This window comes from Cyprinus carpio, chromosome A1 (assembly GCF_018340385.1).
Source record: "Cyprinus carpio isolate SPL01 chromosome A1, ASM1834038v1, whole genome shotgun sequence".
NCBI lineage: Eukaryota > Metazoa > Chordata > Actinopteri > Cypriniformes > Cyprinidae > Cyprinus > Cyprinus carpio.
Window position 1 is genome coordinate 23,308,249 of NC_056572.1, and position 17,850 is coordinate 23,326,098.

At 36.0% G+C, this 17,850-nt stretch overlaps 1 protein-coding gene across 1 annotated transcript in view; it reads right to left on the reverse strand.

Moving 5' to 3' along the window:
* Positions 1–16,070, reverse strand: part of LOC109105895 (mineralocorticoid receptor) — a 66,539-nt gene extending 50,469 nt beyond the window's left edge. The window contains exons 1-2 of the mRNA XM_042758192.1: positions 15,688–16,070; positions 11,574–13,356 (exon numbers count right to left, since the gene is read on the reverse strand). Of these exons, the coding sequence (XP_042614126.1) occupies positions 11,574–13,336 (1,763 nt within the window). The 5' untranslated portion in view covers positions 13,337–13,356; positions 15,688–16,070. The remainder of the gene's footprint in view (positions 1–11,573; positions 13,357–15,687) is intronic.
* Between the last annotated feature and the right edge of the window lie 1,780 nt (positions 16,071–17,850).

Below are 17,850 nucleotides of genomic sequence, written 5' to 3' on the forward strand. Positions count from 1 at the left end.
GAGGTCTTGGCTGCTCCAACTCAGAAGGATAAAATATGTCATTCACACGCTTTGCTCTTTTGTCCAGGTTTAAAAATGTGAAGCAGTTTTGTGTCCCACTGAGGATGCACCAACTGGATTTGTGCACGTCTAATACGACCACAAAGAGAAATCTAATAAACATTGTAGCACTGCAGAGAAGGTTTAGCTGAGGTTTGCGAGACAAATGGGATATTATCTGAACCTCTAACATGAAATAGTCCAAAGCTTAGAATCTGTTTGAGAATTAACCTGCAACTGTGAATCCCAGCGGTTTTGAAGTACTGAAATGTGCCAAAAAACTGAATGAGATGCAGTTTCATTCTGCTTCAACAACTACGTTTTGTCATCTGTATGAAATCTAGTTTATGAGCATCTGGAGTAAAGATTCATTCATAAAGTTTATTTTTGCTGACTGATCAAACTTTTCTAGGAAAGATCCACAAGTTTTGTTTTTATTTTTTTATAGGTTAATTAAAAATTTAAATAATAATCATAATAATACATGTGTCATTATTTACCCATGTCCCCCATATGAATGACTTTCTTTTGTGTAAAACACAACATGAATTTTTGAAAAATATCTTGGCTACTTTAACAAGCTCAAAAAAGCACCATAAAAGTATCATACAAGTAATCCATATGACTCATGAACTGCATTCAAAGTCTTCTGAAGCACTATAAGTTTTTCATTACAAACATTTATATTGCTATTTACTAAAAATATTGACATTTCCACTCTGTCCAGCTCTTATTCTTAGTATGTTAATAAAAGTTAATGAGAGGAGTAGTGATGTCCTATTAATTAACAAGATTAATAAGTCTTCTCAATGAATCAAAACTAGTCTGAATGATTCACTCATGATTCTGACTGATTCTTCAACTCACTGATTCGATTGAAGTGAAAGATTGTCCGTGAATAACAACTCAAAGCTACACTGTAAAAAATGACCATGAATTAAACGGTAAAAGACTGTAAAAATGCTACAGTAAAAACCTGTTAAATGGTTAACGGTAAATTCCCCTACTATATACAGTGAAAAACTGTACTGAACAATTTTATGTGTTTTAAAATGTACATGTTTTTGAAAGTGAAAAAGACCATATAATTTACAGTGAATAACCGTAAATTGACATTCCCAGAATTCCCTACGTTACATATCAAATTTGATGCTTTTTTTGTTGAAATAACTATGTTTCTTCTTAGTTTTTTTCTTATCAGTTTTGTATATTAGGGTTGTATGTTACACCTAATGTTGTTTAATAAATGTTAAGTGCATTATTTAAGTTTCATGTGTGTTACCATGATGGTGTTTAGTGTTTGTGTGATTGACACTGTGCACCTTCTATGTATGTAATTATCCAAAAGCTGCTTGTGATGGGCTTTGGTTCATCATGTGACTTTCTCATCACCACCTGCATTTGGTGGTTATCAGTGTATTACAAAGGTACAAAACAGATTTCAGTACTTCAGTAGGTTGGTATATTAACATTATATGAGTTAATGAAATCACGGTAGTTAACTGTAAATTTAAGTTAAAACCTAAAATGTTGCTACCTTATTTTTTACGGTAAAATTCCGGCAACCACAGCTACCATTTTTTTACCAATTTTTATTTTACTGATTTTATTATTATTATTATTATTTACAGTGTATTATATAGCTTCAGAATATTTGAAATATAGTGCATGATTCATATGGCCTACTTTTATGTTGTTTTTGTGGTTTTCATCATTAATTCACTTAGTTATTTGAAAGAATATCCAGGATATTCTTCTAAAAACTGTTCCACAGAAATAAAAAGTAATATAGGTTTGAAACAACATGAGGATAAATGAGTAAATGATGATAATTTTCAATCTGTGATCCATCCCTTTTTTTTTTTTTTTTTTTTGGCAAATTGTTAACACTCTTACATGACTGTGTCCAGCATGTGTGTGTGTTCTTGTACGGTATGGACGTCTGTGTCATGCATGGATTCATTGGACTTGTTTTATTTCTACTGTACATTAAATATGGATCCAGCCCCCAACCATTCCTCCATGTGTTCTGGCAAACGAACATGAAGAATGGTGTTAGCACTAATAAACCACCCTGACACACATTTCCAAAACTTGGTGCATGTTTTTTTAAGTATCAGAATGGAGAAAGTACCTGAGGCATGTTAAACATGTTAATAACAACTTGGACAGAGTTACTTCTCAAAAGACTTTAGCTTTGCCAAACACGACTTTGCAACAAAGTGCAGGAGAGTAGAACATTCTGGCTCTGGGAATACAAAAAGCATTATTCAGATGACTTGTGACATCAATAAAATGGGTTTATTGGGAGGCTGGACACGGTGAATTGCAGTAAAAGCAGCACTTTTTGTCCCCAACTGCCCAATCGTTTAAAATAGGCTGATGAACACTGGTGGGGATTTGACCCAACAATTACCCCACTGGCCTTGCTACTGCTCTACAGAACAAACAAGGAAATCTAGGTCATTACTGCAGCCTGGGTGGCAAAAACATTCCTATTTATAACCAGTTGTAATTGTATGACACAGACATTTCTGATGTAGTCCTGTCTACTCATACTCAAATGTAATATAAGTACATATATTACATTTCCATATATAAAATATAGTGTAATATAATGTAAAAACATTTTGTCATGTAATTAGCATATGTAGTTTTATGAAATTGGAACAATTTCATATATTAACATATACATCTAGCCTATGCAAACATGTATATGTATGTGAAATACATTTTTGGACAATCTGTATGTTCTATGTACATCACATCCTAAAAGCCATCAGTACATGTTAATAATATATAAGTAAATATAAAAGATTATAACAAAATTTATTTACAGATTTTTTTTGTACTGTACTGTATATATGTTGTTTTAATAAAGTTGCATATACAGTATAAAACCATATAAAAATCATCATATCGATGTTAGCGTACAGTACATAAACAAATTTTACTATGGGGATTTTATATATGTTATAAACTTATACTTATATCTACTCAGAGAATGTACATATGTGAAAATTATATATCTCCTTGTAGATATCTTGACAATATCACTCAACAGGACAATATGGCATATTACACTGCCATATGGTATGGGTTTTAATGGTGTGTTTTTAAATATCAGCTATTAAGCTGTGGCATATTCTGTCCTCATAGGCCTTTTTTAATGACTGAAGTATCTGCATGACAGATTAAAACATCTGGTATCTGAGTTTCATATCATCAGATATGTGCTTCAGTGACACATCAAGTACAGGTTAAAGGCAAAGTTTACCCAGAAATGAATATCTGTCAGCATTTACTCTCTGTCATGTTATTCAAAACCATTATGAATTTCTTTATGTAACAGATAAAAAGATATTCCGATATATAAGTTAAAACAATAAAAGCCAGTGTGGGGCGCAGTGTTGTTTTGAACCCCACTGATTTTCAATGTATGAACAAAAACATTCTTCAAAACATCTTATTTCATGCTTCACAGAAAAAAAGCCATACATGTTTAAAATGGCATGGTAGTGAGTATATTATGACAGGTTATTCATTTTTGGGCGAACTATCCATTTAAAACTTATTTGTATGTGCACAATATGTAAATACAAGTACAAGTAAATACAAGAATCTGCAATCCATGTAAATGCTGAATGGTCCTAAATATAAATTTACTATAACAGAACAAGAAAGAATTGCTCCATTTGAAGGTACTAAGCATAAGTATTACCAGCAAAGACATTCTTTCCCTCCCAAACAGGTCAGGAGTTTTGAACTGCTGTGTAATGATATGCATATGCACAAGAGACTGCCCAGAGGAAAAAAAAAAAGAAAACTTAAGAAGTTTTCTCTTCCTAAGCTCAGGAGACTTGGTGGTGATATTATATATGTTATAATTTTGGTATCAGCAGTAACTCCTAAAATTCTTTAGGAGAAATGAAAGTAGACAGGTTGTTCTTTCTTTCTTTTTTTGGTTACATTTGGGTTTTTCACCTTTAATGGTCAGGACAGTAGGAGGAGAGACAGGGAGCAATGAGACAAGAAGAAGAGAACAGGAGCAGGGAAGTACCTTTAGCTGGGACTCAAACTCATGCTGAGGTGCAGTTGTGCCTTCACATCGATGTACTGCCCACAAAGGCTATGGTTCTGACAGAGGTTATTTTATTGAGATCTCTTCTAAAGCTTTAAAGGAGACCAATGTGAGACCACTAGAGTCTTTAGTTTAGAAGAAAAATCTGTGCACAGTGTGTGATGATGATGAGATCTCTTCCAAAACTTTAAAGGAGACCATTGTAAGAGTTTTTGTCTCAGGAGTGTGAGAAGCAGGAGACTCATGCAGAAGTCTCTGTTTGATGTTAAAGTAAACTCATTTCTGTCTAAGAGAAAAATTTGAGATATTAAAGCATTCTCACTTTTGATTTTTCTTTCCTGCTTCATTTTCTTAAGACAAAACAAACCACCACATCTCTCTCTCTCTCTCTCTCTCTCTCTCTCTCTCTCTCTCTGATTAGGCAAATACAAATCTCACATAAAAGAGAGAGTGTCTGTCCCTAAATTACTGATGACAGTAGAAACAAAGGCAGACAATAAACAGAATGTGAAGTTGGCCAAGTACAGTGTGGTGAAATGTAGGGGTCTGGCATACTCAGCCCCGGGCAGCCTTAAAGCTGTGTATCAGGTGTGCAGAAACAACACAACATAGCCACAGGCTCTGAATACACTCATGAGTATGAGGTTCAAAACACAGGTGGTGGTGTTCAAAATGATTGCCATAGACAGAAATGTCTATTGAGGTGCTGAGGCATACTTCATATCATGAACAGCCATATTGTAACTAGACGCCAATGTTATTCATCTATGATCACTCTTTGTTGATTAGTTTTAATTATTATCTGAATAATTGAAATATGATATTCCAAATGGCATGGAAGCTGGATTCTGCCCAGAGGAAAAAGGAAATGTTTTTAAACTAAGAAATAAAGACACACTGTGAAATATAAAGTTGCACAGTGATTTGTAAAATAAAGTCTATAAAAATCTGCTGCCCTCTGCCAGAAAGCTGTCAATGGGAAGAAGGTTTACCTTCCAACATGACAATGACCCAAAGCACACAGCAAAACTCACAACACAGTGGTTGAAGGAGAAAAAGCTTAAATTCCCTAAATAGGCTTGTCAGAGTCCAGACTTAAACCCCATTGAAAATCTGTGGAATGATGTGGATGAAGTCTGCAGTCCACAAACGATCAATGTTAACTGAACTTGAGCAGTTCTGCAAAGAAGAGTGGTCAAATATGGCAAAGTCTAGATGTGCAAAGTTAGTAGAGACACATCCCAACAGACTAAAAGCTGTAATTAAAGCAAAAGGTTCAACAAAATGCCGACCCAAGGGGGTGATCCTTTTTCCAGCTCAGGGATTGTGTTTATTTATTTATTTATTTTCTGACATGTTGGTGTTATATCTTTCACTTGTTATAAGTTGCACTGAGTAAAAACAGCTGGATAAAACAAAAACTGTATCCGTCTTCATAACAAACTTCAAATCAACAAAATTAAATAAATTAAAAGAAGGTGATTCTTTTCTATATCCACTGTACAGTGGGTTGCAGTTGTGTGAAAGTCGTGATCACTCATGATAAATACATTTCTAATTGCGAGACTTAGTTTACAAGAAATAAAGTAACAATTGTTTGAAATGAGAAAAAAAAAGTCACAATGTGATATATAAAGTTGCAATTTCATGTGAAGTACAGTGAGCTGTAGTTATGTGAAATGAAGTTGTAAACATGAGAAATTAATTCACAATTACGAGACGTTTACATTATAAGAAATGAAGTCATAACTGTTTAAAATAAGAAATAAAGGCACACTCTGCAATATAAAGTCATACTGAATAATTTCGCAATAGTGAGGTGCAGTTACATTACAAGACATTTACTCACAGCTATAAATAAATTTGCAAGAGTGAGATATAAAGTCACATTGTGAGACAATGACACAATTGGCAGATTGCAAGCTGCAGTACGAGAAATAAAATTGCAGTCGTGACTTATGAGATATAAAATTCCAGTTTCCTTACTATTTTTACTCCAAGGAAACAAGATTTCTTAAAACTGTGCTAAATACCTGTAAAAGATTCACATGTTGCTGTTTTAACTCCACATACCAGTTTTCTTTCCTGTAATAGAAGCCACTGAACTTCCTGCTGAGGTTTACTCTTGTATGAGGCTGCACTGCTGATGCGTACACTTGATATTGTGTCTTTTCTATTAAGTGCCATCTGACACCTTCTCGTGTCTTTTTACCTGCTGGTTCTGTGTGTCACTGGGCTGTCTCCAGGGCATGCAATGTTTATTTGTGAACCCAGTGACTTATAGCTCAGTCGCGTCACAAAGGCTTTTCATTTTTATGGGTGCAACTCAAGACCCAACAAAACCCAATGGAGCTTGTGTTTGATCTAAGTTTGCTTTCTAGGTCACGTCTGATGCCACAGTGTTGACCAGTTTGAAAGATTTATCAAGCATACTAAAGGTATGGTCGGCCTGTGTGAGTGTAGCTAAGTAAAGTGCATTTAGAAAGTATTTTTGCTCCTTGCTTCTCCCCCACCCCACACACACTTTGTCAAGAGCTCAAGCTGAAAAATTACCATTCAAAGTCAGTGTGCTTTTTGATTAATGCCTTCCACATTTGTCAATCAATCCAAATCACATGCCTGATACACCTGGTTTCATCCACAAACCCAATCTGCTTTTAACAGTGCTAAAGGTTTTTCACAACTTAAGCAACCTACAATTTTATGTGAATGATCAAGTTACTCTTTTGTTTGTGCAGTCATGCACAGCTAACAGGCGAAAACAGCAGCGCTGTGACTCTCCGTGAGAAGTATTAGAGGTCACATGACCTCTCTATACAGCGCTATTGATTCAAATGAATCAAAGAATTCATTCAAATAACACTCTGGATTGTTTGTGAAGTCTCGGTCTCTGCTCGCAACTCACTGCTTGAAAGAATTTGATTGTATTCTCTACTGAATCCGTATAAGGAACAATCACGTGTATGAATTCATTACTCAGATCAGTTTTGGAACTCACGTGTACATTACAGAACTGACTTAAATTGTCATTTTCAGTATAATAGTCAGTCTGCCAAGATGTCCATACAAAGTGTTTGCACAATAATTTATAGTCACTTATATAAAGACACTTCTCAGTTAGGGTGATACTGTAGATACAGATGATTTACATCTTACTGTCATGATTTTTTTTTTTCAAGGGTTTGTTGTGTTATTTATTGTGTGGATTGGCCACATGATAGTAAATAATACAGATCTTAATCAGTGTAGAGAATTGGTATTGGTGTAATGTGGGTGGGTGTGCCAGAACTACCTTGAAAGAATCTGGCCCAGCATCAACAAATACTATTTGAGGAAGAAGTTCAAATGAGGACAGCCAATACAAACTCAAAATCCCAAGCTTACACTAGCTGCACTTTTAATAGAGTGCAAAGCAAACCTGTGTGAGCATATGTGTGTTGGATTCAAGAGAATTTAACACCCTTTACAATAGGCCAGCTATTAGTTTGCTATTGGCAACATTATAATGGAAATTAACTGAAGTACAACAAACTCCTAATTTTCTACATGTCATCATGCATCGTAATATATGATGAATATCATTTAGAAAAACAAAAGTAACAAGCCAAAAGCATTCAATATTTACAATCTGTTTGGGTCAAATATTTTAAAATACATCAAACTTTGCGATTAATATTTCACCTGAAATATACTGTATATCATAAAAAACACTGCCTGCAAACTTATTACTCTAAATCGTAGCAATGCAGAATTCCAAACATTTTCTGCTTCATATTAATGTATCTGTGGACTGCATTTTTTTGGTATTGCTGGATTACTTATTTGTTTTATTCACCCACACTTAGGAGATTAGGCTACCTAGCATGCTATGTTAACCCTATACTGTAGCATGCTTAAATATATAGTTCACCCCAGAATGAAGATATTATTATTTACTCATGTCAATCCAAACCTGTATGAACTTATTTCTTCTGCAGAACACAAAAGAATGTATTTTGAAGAATGTTGGTAACAAACAGTTACGACAGACTTCCACTGTAATTTAATTTCTCAAAATGTCATCCGTTGTGTTCCACAGAAGAAATTAAGTCATACAGGTTTGCAACGACCTGAGTGTAAATAATCACAGAATTTAATTTGTGGGTGAACTACCCCCTTAAAAACACTTTCAAAACTTTTTTAAAAGTTAGGAAAGATTTTAATAAGGGGTGAACAGGTGTGTGGGACATCCTACACAATTACGTTTTGTAAAGTTTAAATTGACAGGTAGAACTGCAAAACAATACTGATCTCCAGAGACATTTGTTAATCCCAAATAAGCATTAAAATTGTTTCCAACACTTTTCTCTCAGGTGCAGGATCCAGAGGAAACTCTCTACATACTCCCCACACTTCCCACTTCTTTCTATTTCTGCTTCCCGTCACAAACAGAGGTGTTGCCCCTGTCTGCAGCCCATCATGCAGAGGGCCAGATATTGTGAGGTTGGGATTTAATTGGTATATTAGTATCCAGCCACGTCCAAATTTATCAAATTTACGCTGGCCATTAATTTTGTAGAAGAACATACAATTAAGAGCTCATTAGTGCTCTCACAGGGATATGCCCTTTCGTCTGCTGGAGGAACATTGAGAGTTGGCCTAACTCCAGAGCAAAAACCTCTCTTCCTCAACATGCCTTCTCTGGCATACTCTACCTCTCATACTCTATATCTCTATCTCATACTCAATTTTTTTTTTTTGAGTTATAATGTAATTAATTCAATAATGTCTTATAGTTAATGCTGATATCAAAGATTTTTGTTTACCAAAGGATTCCTATGATGAACCTATAATGGGTTATGAAGGAGGCAACATAAAAAAGTAATATTAGAAAAAGGCAGGGAAAACAAAAATAAAACTGAAAGAAAGAGTGAAAACAGAGAGATATTGACTGACCAGGTGTAATGTGTGATGTTGAGGGCCAGCTGGGGCCTACGTGGCAGTGAGCCATCCCTCCTCTGACTGTCATCTACTCTGACATTCTGGCTAAGCTGGATGCCATTAGGATGAGGGTGACTTTGATCCTGTCAGCAGTGATGTGACTCCCACTATATAGGGTGCCTTCAAAGTAAACTGCTGTATCATTGTAACTTTCATAGTTTGTTATCTTTATTTGTAGTCATTTTTACTCATACCTGACTGACATCCCACTTGAGCCTGAATATTAACCTTTCAGTTACAAAAAGAAGGTTTTATATCAGGCACCACCTCTGTAACTCAGTCATGGTTAGTTATTGATTTAAACTCAATGACAGCACATAACCATTGAGAAAGAGAGGGAGTGGGAGATAGTGAGAACATTAAAATTGTGCTGTACCCAAAGGCAAATTATTATGAGTGTCAAGGTTTTGAGTAAAAAATAAAAATGGATTTCTCTTGATCATAGATACCTCTTGTCAACTTGTTTCCAGGATTGTGAATGTACAGTATACAGTTAAAAAGTTTGGGGTCAGTAAGATTTTTTTTTTTTAAATAAATGTAATAAATTATATGTTTCTTAAACTAAAAATAAACATATTTAAGTGATTTCAGAATGATCATGTGACAATGAAGACTGGAGTAATGGCAGCTGATAATTCAGCTTTGCCATCACAGGAATAAATTACATTTTAAAATATATTAAAATAGAAAACATTTATTTTAAATTGTAATAATATTTCACAATATTACTGTTTTTACTGTATTTTTTATCAAATAAATCTAGTCTTGGTGAACATGAGAGACTTCTGTCAAAAACATTTAAAAATCAAACTGACCCCAAACTCTATGAATGGCGGGGGGTGATGGACAATACTTTTACAGCAATTATTCATTTTGTTTTATATATATTTTTATATATATATATATATATATATATATATATGTAATACACAAACAAAAAAAAATGATAAAAAAAAAAAACACTGTACACATACATTAACAATTAAATATCAGTATGCTATGTAAATCATAAATTTAAATAATTGACTGCAGCCTAGTAGCCAGTCAGAAGGGACTGCTCCATAATCAATAGTGCTACATTGGTAAGCTCAGCTTGAATCCGCACTCTTAAGTAAACTGATTTTTATTTTTTTTATTTTTTAAATGACCTGTTTAATTGACATACAAGTTAGACTCATAACTATAGCTCTTTAGCCACAAAATACAGAGTGCCAGAGAAAAGACAGAAAGCTACAAACCTACATACAACTGACATATTTACATTTTCTCGTTAGCCAACTTAGCATTACATATTTTCTGATATCATTTGGGTGGTAAAAAAAACACTATTTTGAATGAGTGCTTGGCTGACTGTTTCAGAGGACATCTGTGATCGGGGGAAAATCATTAGCTATACTGCTAGAGCTCGGCTATCTGTAATTGCCTCGTCTCAGAATAGCATCAAATGAACACATTCTGAAAAGGGGGTTCAATGTATCACTCAGTTGACTCAAACATCTAACTCTTATAAAGTTTTGACTGTCAGATGGGACATGCTTTATAGAACTGTTTAGGACTTCCTGCACTTTGCAAGCTTGTTAAAGAAATTATGCAACCATATAATGAAAAGTCTGGTAAGCAAACATTTATGACTGCAATAACTGGCAAGGATTTCCTAAGGCCCACTGTGGTTGATTCGCCATTCACATGGCAATGGCAATAATGGACAAGACCACAAAAAAGTCTCGTCCTCATGTTAATTGGACACTACATATCCAGTTCTGCTTTATTTTTCATTTAGCATTGAAGCACTAGGTTAAAAAAAAAAATCAGTTTCTTGTCTCAAATGATTTATTAGGCAATTTTCTTCTTGTTCAATCTCTCCCATTGTTTGTTTAAAAGCCTTTCATAAAAACTGCTTGTTTATCATTGTTTCTGAGAGAAAGGTACTTGACCTACCATTAATTATGTGTGACACCAGTGCATAATGACTAGACTCAATAACAAGATGTATTTCATTGCACAAGATCATCCAAGGCCTTCTGATAACAACACAGTAAATTATGTTTATGTTCACAGACACAGACAAAGTTCTGTTGCTTCCCTCCTATGTGGAGCATAGTAGGACACTTGCCCTGTAGTGTTGCGTTGAGAAGTGTAGATTTAGCGCACCACAAAACCGGCAAGTCTTCCTATTAGGGTGGACAGGATGTTTCAAGAGCAAACCATTTGTCTGGCAGTTAATTATATTGACTGGGAGCTTCCAGACAAATACAATTGATTTAGCCTAATTCTAGCTAATTGTCTCCATAGCATTTGTAACTTTTGCTTAATTCTCACATGGTTTCATATGTTCTTTGTCCTTCTTTTTTGGGGATAGGATTGATCTAATGTTTGAGTATAAAACAACAATACACTTTGAAAAAGATTTCAAAACACTGCCCTCAACATTTTGTTGCATCGCATTAATAAAAACTCCCTGAGTGTGTCTTACCTTTCCATGTTTTCTGTAAGGCAGACTGAGCCTGGATAGCCATCCCCTCTGGCAGAGAGAGGCCCCTGTGACAGGCCAGGGCGAGTTTTCCACGTCTCCATTAATCCAGTAACTGGAGAAATTAGATTCAACAAGGGGTTTGTCTGGTCCCTCAGATTATGGCGTGAAAACGACATTGTTCCTTGCGCTCCAATCTGGTAATGAAATGAATGTCCACCTGAATTAACGCCAACAATAGCCGACGTGGGCACATTATTATTTTCTTGGTAATAGCTGCCATCACTGGTTTCCTGTTTAATCCCCTTGGGCAGGCCATTGTTAGGAAACACACCAGGTTCATAGTTGCCATTCAGAGACAAAACAGGAGGTCCCAAGATCCCAGAAAGACTATATTCGTCAATATTATCCCTCAAAGACAAGTATGTGGTCTCTGTAGAAGGAAAGCAGCCTAGAGAGTGCTGCGACTCCACAAACTGGAGGTTCGAACATGTCACCTCTCTGTTTGGCTCTGTTTTAATGTGAGTTACGAAAGGAGAATGTGGCATGGAGTTCTTGCTGCTGCCTAGGCACATACTCCTGTAATCAGTGCCAGGTTCGTTTTTGATATATTTGGCCACTCCCATAGCATCCAAGCCAATGTTAAATATTTCCCCATCCACATTCTCTACCTTCGGGAACTCAAATCCCTTGAAGTCATGCTCTCGGCTCTCAGGGCTGTTGACATCATTTTGCACTAGGCCCAATCCACTTGGAGGGCTAGAGACAGAGAAGCCCCTGGATGAGTTCCTGGGACTGGACATGGTCATGCTGCCAACGGTGGGTGGACTGGAGATGGATGGTCTAATGTTACAGGTATTGCCTCCATTTGTTATTGGGCTTGAGACGGATGACCTTATGTTGGTGTTACAGGAAAGCGGCGAGCTCACACTACCTATACTATGAGGGCTGGAAACTGGAGACTTCATTACACTTAGCGGACTAGCTAGTGCAGGTGACCCCACTATGCTGGACTTTACAGGGCTACAGGTGTTAGGGCTGGTGTGTTGACCTTGGATCAAGTTGGTGTGGGTAGAAGCCAGTGACGGACAATCAGAGTCAAAGAAGGTGGGGCTGGTAGTCGACGACACCATGTTGTGTCCGGTAGGACTAGACATGGGCCCAGACCCATCAGTGCTGCATGAAAGAGTGGCGGCCATTGCAGAGGGCACTGAGGCAGAGACCACAGCACACTCCTGAGGGCGACCATTGGGTAGCTGGGCCCCAGGTGGGAATGAAGCTGGGGGAGCTTTCATCTTTGGGCTCCCAGTCGTTCTGGACTGGCTGTCTTCATTTGCTCTCCCAGAAAGAGGATACAGTTTCTGTGGGCTACCCTGCCCTCCTGCAGTCCCTTGTTGGGAAAAGCCAAAGTCTGCTTCCCTGGCAGCATTCATGTACAAGCCCATAGACTCAGCAACAGTTTTAGAAAGCTCCTTTGAGTCTGTTTCTGACTTACGGTTTTGGAAGGAGTTGTTGAAGGAGGGAAATAGTAATGGTTGATTCTGGTTAACTCTAAGCATCGTTGTCTCTGTAGTTTTAAAGTTGTTGTCCTTGCAGACAGACGGCATGTTAGGGGCATTGCTCGAGTTAACATTATCCATGAGCATGTCACTGTTTGTCAAATGCTCTTCTGCAGAACAGCAATAATCCATGGTGTTCGGCATCTGTGCCAATTTGTTTTCTGCATTTGCCCCTTCGCGGTAACTTTGGTAGCTTTTAGTCTCCATACCTGGATCATTTGATAAACCTAATGGACCAATAAATGAGAGATATTTAGACTTTACAGTCAAAATACAAAATACAACGTACAAAGAAATCTCATTATTCTGACTGTCAATCCAAATAGCACACAAAATTATTATTTATTACTGGTTTAATTTGTCTATTTTTTTTGGAAAATGCATTACAGATATACAACTTTTCAATTGTGTGATTACAAAGAAATGCATCCCCAGATCCACAGATTTAAATAGGGTGCTAATTAAATGGGATTGCAAGTGACCTCTTCTTTATGAGTGTGGGGGTCATCCCTCTCTGTCAGACTACTGTGCCTCCCCATTCTCTCCAGCTGAAAAGTTTGTATTTGACCAAACTATTATATCTCTTCCACATGTTTTACTATGTTTTTACCACCATGATGTGTGAATTCACTATAAATTAGTACATTTGTAAATTAACTGTGAAAGTCTTTGCTTTGAGCATTGCTGGATCCTGGCACTGCCTCTGCAGACATGAGGTGCAGTGCTCCACATTCAAGGAGGTTTCACGGAAACCACACATATGAATTGTGAACTAGCAGGTAACTTTTTTCCCTATCAAATCCCTGTGCTTCACAATTATTTGTACTTTTAATTCTTTGTTTCTGGATTTTTGTTGTTATTATTATTTTACATTTCTAGAAAAGTAGAGTGCTATAAAAATGAATTTAACCCTTCTGTCCTTCAACGATATGATGTAAAGATTCATTTTAGCAGTGTTACATTTAGTTATGGTGACAAATTAAAAAAAAAGTGGACTGAGACTGACAACACAGAGACGACGTGAATGCAAAAAGAACTCGTTTAAATCTGAAAACAGGTTTTAATGCATTGGGTATTTGTTCAGTTTCAGGTAAGCAAGGTTTATTATATATATATATATATATATATATATATATATATATATATATATATATATATATATATATATATATATATATATATATTGGCTATGGCTATGGCAAAATAATAAAAAAAAAAATTTAATTTCCCACACTGTTGACAGCACCAAGAGAAAGCAAACCCACCACCCACACGAGCATTATGGGAGGGACTGAAGACGCAATAGAACCGCTGTGAGTTTAAACTGTCAGTCATGTACAGCACATACAGGCTTCTGCTATACTAATACAATCATGAATAGCTCTACAGACATACAGTTAGTTAATGAGACATTGTACTTTTAAAAGCAAAGTCATATGGGGATGACAGTGCAGATTTAAACGTTTGACGTAGTTCGTTGTTTTTGTTTTGGATTTTTTTCCCCTTGTCTTTTTCTTCCCACGATACCGAACTTCAGCGTGCAACCATTGGACAGAAGCAGACACACTGTCGCCAAGAGTTTATCACGCCACTCTCGGATTGGTCCTCTGTCAGTCTTTTATTTTTATAAGCTTTGTAGCCACAATAATTCTGCGACATTCTTTAAAACGTGTGAAAAACGAACTTGCTCTTTGCATAGTCTACAAAAAGTTCAAGTCAACTTTACGTGTAGGTTCGGATGCGTGATATTCCATGCTGCATTGCACAGAGCCCTCCAGAATGATGAATGTGACGCAGTTGTTTCTTCTGCAAAAGAGCTCCTATTTAAATATCGTGGTGAGGCACTTTATTCATCACATGACGCCACGTGAATCAAGCATGCTTAAATAAGTGAAATAAATATGTTTGCATGCATTTTCACAAGAATAAATCTTATTCGCCAGTCTTCTCACTCCCTGTGAACGTCACAGTAATTAATAATGTGTCCCATCTGGCTGAATAAACTTAAGTTGCACTCAACTCTAGATGCACTAGCACACGTACAGTAAATAAGACAGGACGATGTTAACGTTACGCGAAATAATAACAAGCTGCTATCCCTTGAAGAACTTATAACGACGGAACGAAGGAGATCGTGCTAAGCTTTGATATAACTATTTAAAATTTGATGTCAGCTAAATCTGATGGAAAGCGTTAGCAATAGCGATGTGTTAAACAGCATTCACTCACATAAATCCAGACGGCTGAATGGATTTATGTATTTTAGCCGAGAAAACGTCAGAAAAATACAATCAAATGCAAAGGATGTTAGTTAAGGATACATTATTAATGGAATCATTATATACAAGTGTAATGTACATTGTTGTTGTTGGTGTTTTCGGTTGTTTCTTGCTTTGAAGTGCACTTCATGCACAGCACAGGTCCTGTCAAGTTAAGCATCGCTTGTCAAAAATGTACAAGTTTTAGACAAGTTTTAAACGCGTCTGCATTTACAGTAGAGTTTATATATAGAGGACTGCTCCGTTCTCCAGCTGTATAATAATAATAAGACATCTTACCGTAATTACGACATCCAGTTGTGACAGTTATATCTACCGCTGGTCACTAGTAATCCAATGGACAACACGGAGCAAATGACACTTAACCGTGCCGTTAATTTGTGTCTAGAAGTATTCCCAGTGTTGCGCCTCCTTGCATGTACTAGTTTCAGTTGTGACAGCTGAACGCACCGCTCACTGACGCGCTCATGACGCGAAATCCTGAACGACAGCGCAATGTACGCGTATACCATTCAACAGCGACTTCACCGAAACGTCCTGTCGTTTGCTTTCTGTTTACATGCACATCGCTACTAGATTGTTGAAGGCGTCCAACTGAAGACTAATACAAACAGCGGAGGACTCAGACAGACTTGCGTAGCGACGTCATTGTGTGCACATGGACCCTCCTACTGCAATGAGAGCTCGAGTGGGAGGGGGCGATGGGTGCGCTCAGGTACATACGGCTCTCCATCCAGAAGTAGGGCAAGGTAGTTCGATTACGCAGCCGCTAACCTGTGCATCTAGGACAAATGGTTGTGCAAACATTTACGCGCATGTCCTTACTTGCTAAATGTTATTCAGTGGTATATAAAACTAGAACGGTTAATCATTATTTCATCTAATTAAACCATGCACTGGGCAATCTCAAACCTATTTTTAGAACATTTGTTTTTTCATGGTGCAGAATTAAAAAAAAAAGTGTACATATTTAGAGGCTGAAAATGTAACTATAAATGTTGTCTTCTGCACGAACGGAGCACTGAGCAATAACTCAGGACTGGGAATGATCAATAATTAAATGACAGATTTTGTGATGTTTGTTGTATGTATAAAAATAAAAAAAAAAAATTCATCACAAAAAAAAAAAAAAATTAAATGACAAATTGATGGAAGTACAAGGGGAAAAAAGAGTTTTGTTCCCCAGCTCTCATTTCATTCTTTTGTAAGCTCTTAAAGTTGTTATGACCTGAATTCTAAAGGAAAATAAACAGGGAAATTGTTACATAATTTAATTTATTCTCAGGCAAGTTCGATTTTATGATCTTGAAAGCAATTGAAAACTATTGGATAAAGTAGTTTGTGTGAATTTTAGGTTTAAGATTATTATATTGGAATGACCTTCATGTGTGGTCACTAACATTTAACAGGTCTAGAACGAAATATGAATGTATATTTACTAGTTAAGCACTACGTGAATATAAAATGTTTTTTTATAGGTCATATCATTGCTGTCAAACATTGGTTTGATATAAAGTCTACTCTTAAAAAGACCTACTGTACAGTACCACAAGGTGGTGCAATTTTTGTGATTTTGTTAGAGTTTGTTGACATGGAAATGGTTCTTAATAACCCTGTGCTTACAGTATGTAACTCTGTGCATATATATATATATATATATATATATATATATATATATATATATATATATATATATATGTATATATAATATTATTATTATTACTATTATTATTATTTATTTTATTTATTATTTTTTTCTATTTACTTGTGTAACCAGGAAGGTCCCATTGAGATACAATATCTCTTCTATCAGGGAGTCCTGGTCAAGAAAGGCAGCAAAAGTCAAAGTTACAAAGAAATACACATCACATCATGTGTGTGTGTGTGTGTGTGTGTGTGTGTGTGTGTGTGTGTGTGTATGCCTCTCTTAAGTATTTAACATAACAGATTTTCCTAGAACCAGCAGCTTATTGATTTTGCCAGAATATAATTGAAATTGTCCCTCTGTTCAAATTGTTGGATCTATCCAGTTAGATCCCAGCTTTGGGGGCAAAGGCTTGTAAAACTATTTTATTATCTTTTAAATTGCAGATCTGCAGAGTAAGAAACACAGCAGTCATTTATCAGCTAAATATTAACTGCTAACAAATCTTTTATTAGTACAATAGTGCATCTTTAATATTGAGATTTTCAGCATATGAAAGCAATCAGTCATGCTCAAAATAAGAGGGCTGCCACAATGTTCTCAAATAAACAGTACTATAACTAGGACATTTATAATTTTAATTCAAATACATATAAATAACATAATGTGTGTGTGTATATATATATATATATATATATATATATATATATATATATATACATATACATATATATTAGTGCTGTCAAATGATTAATCGCGATTAATCGCATCCAAAATAAAAGTTTTTGTTTACATAC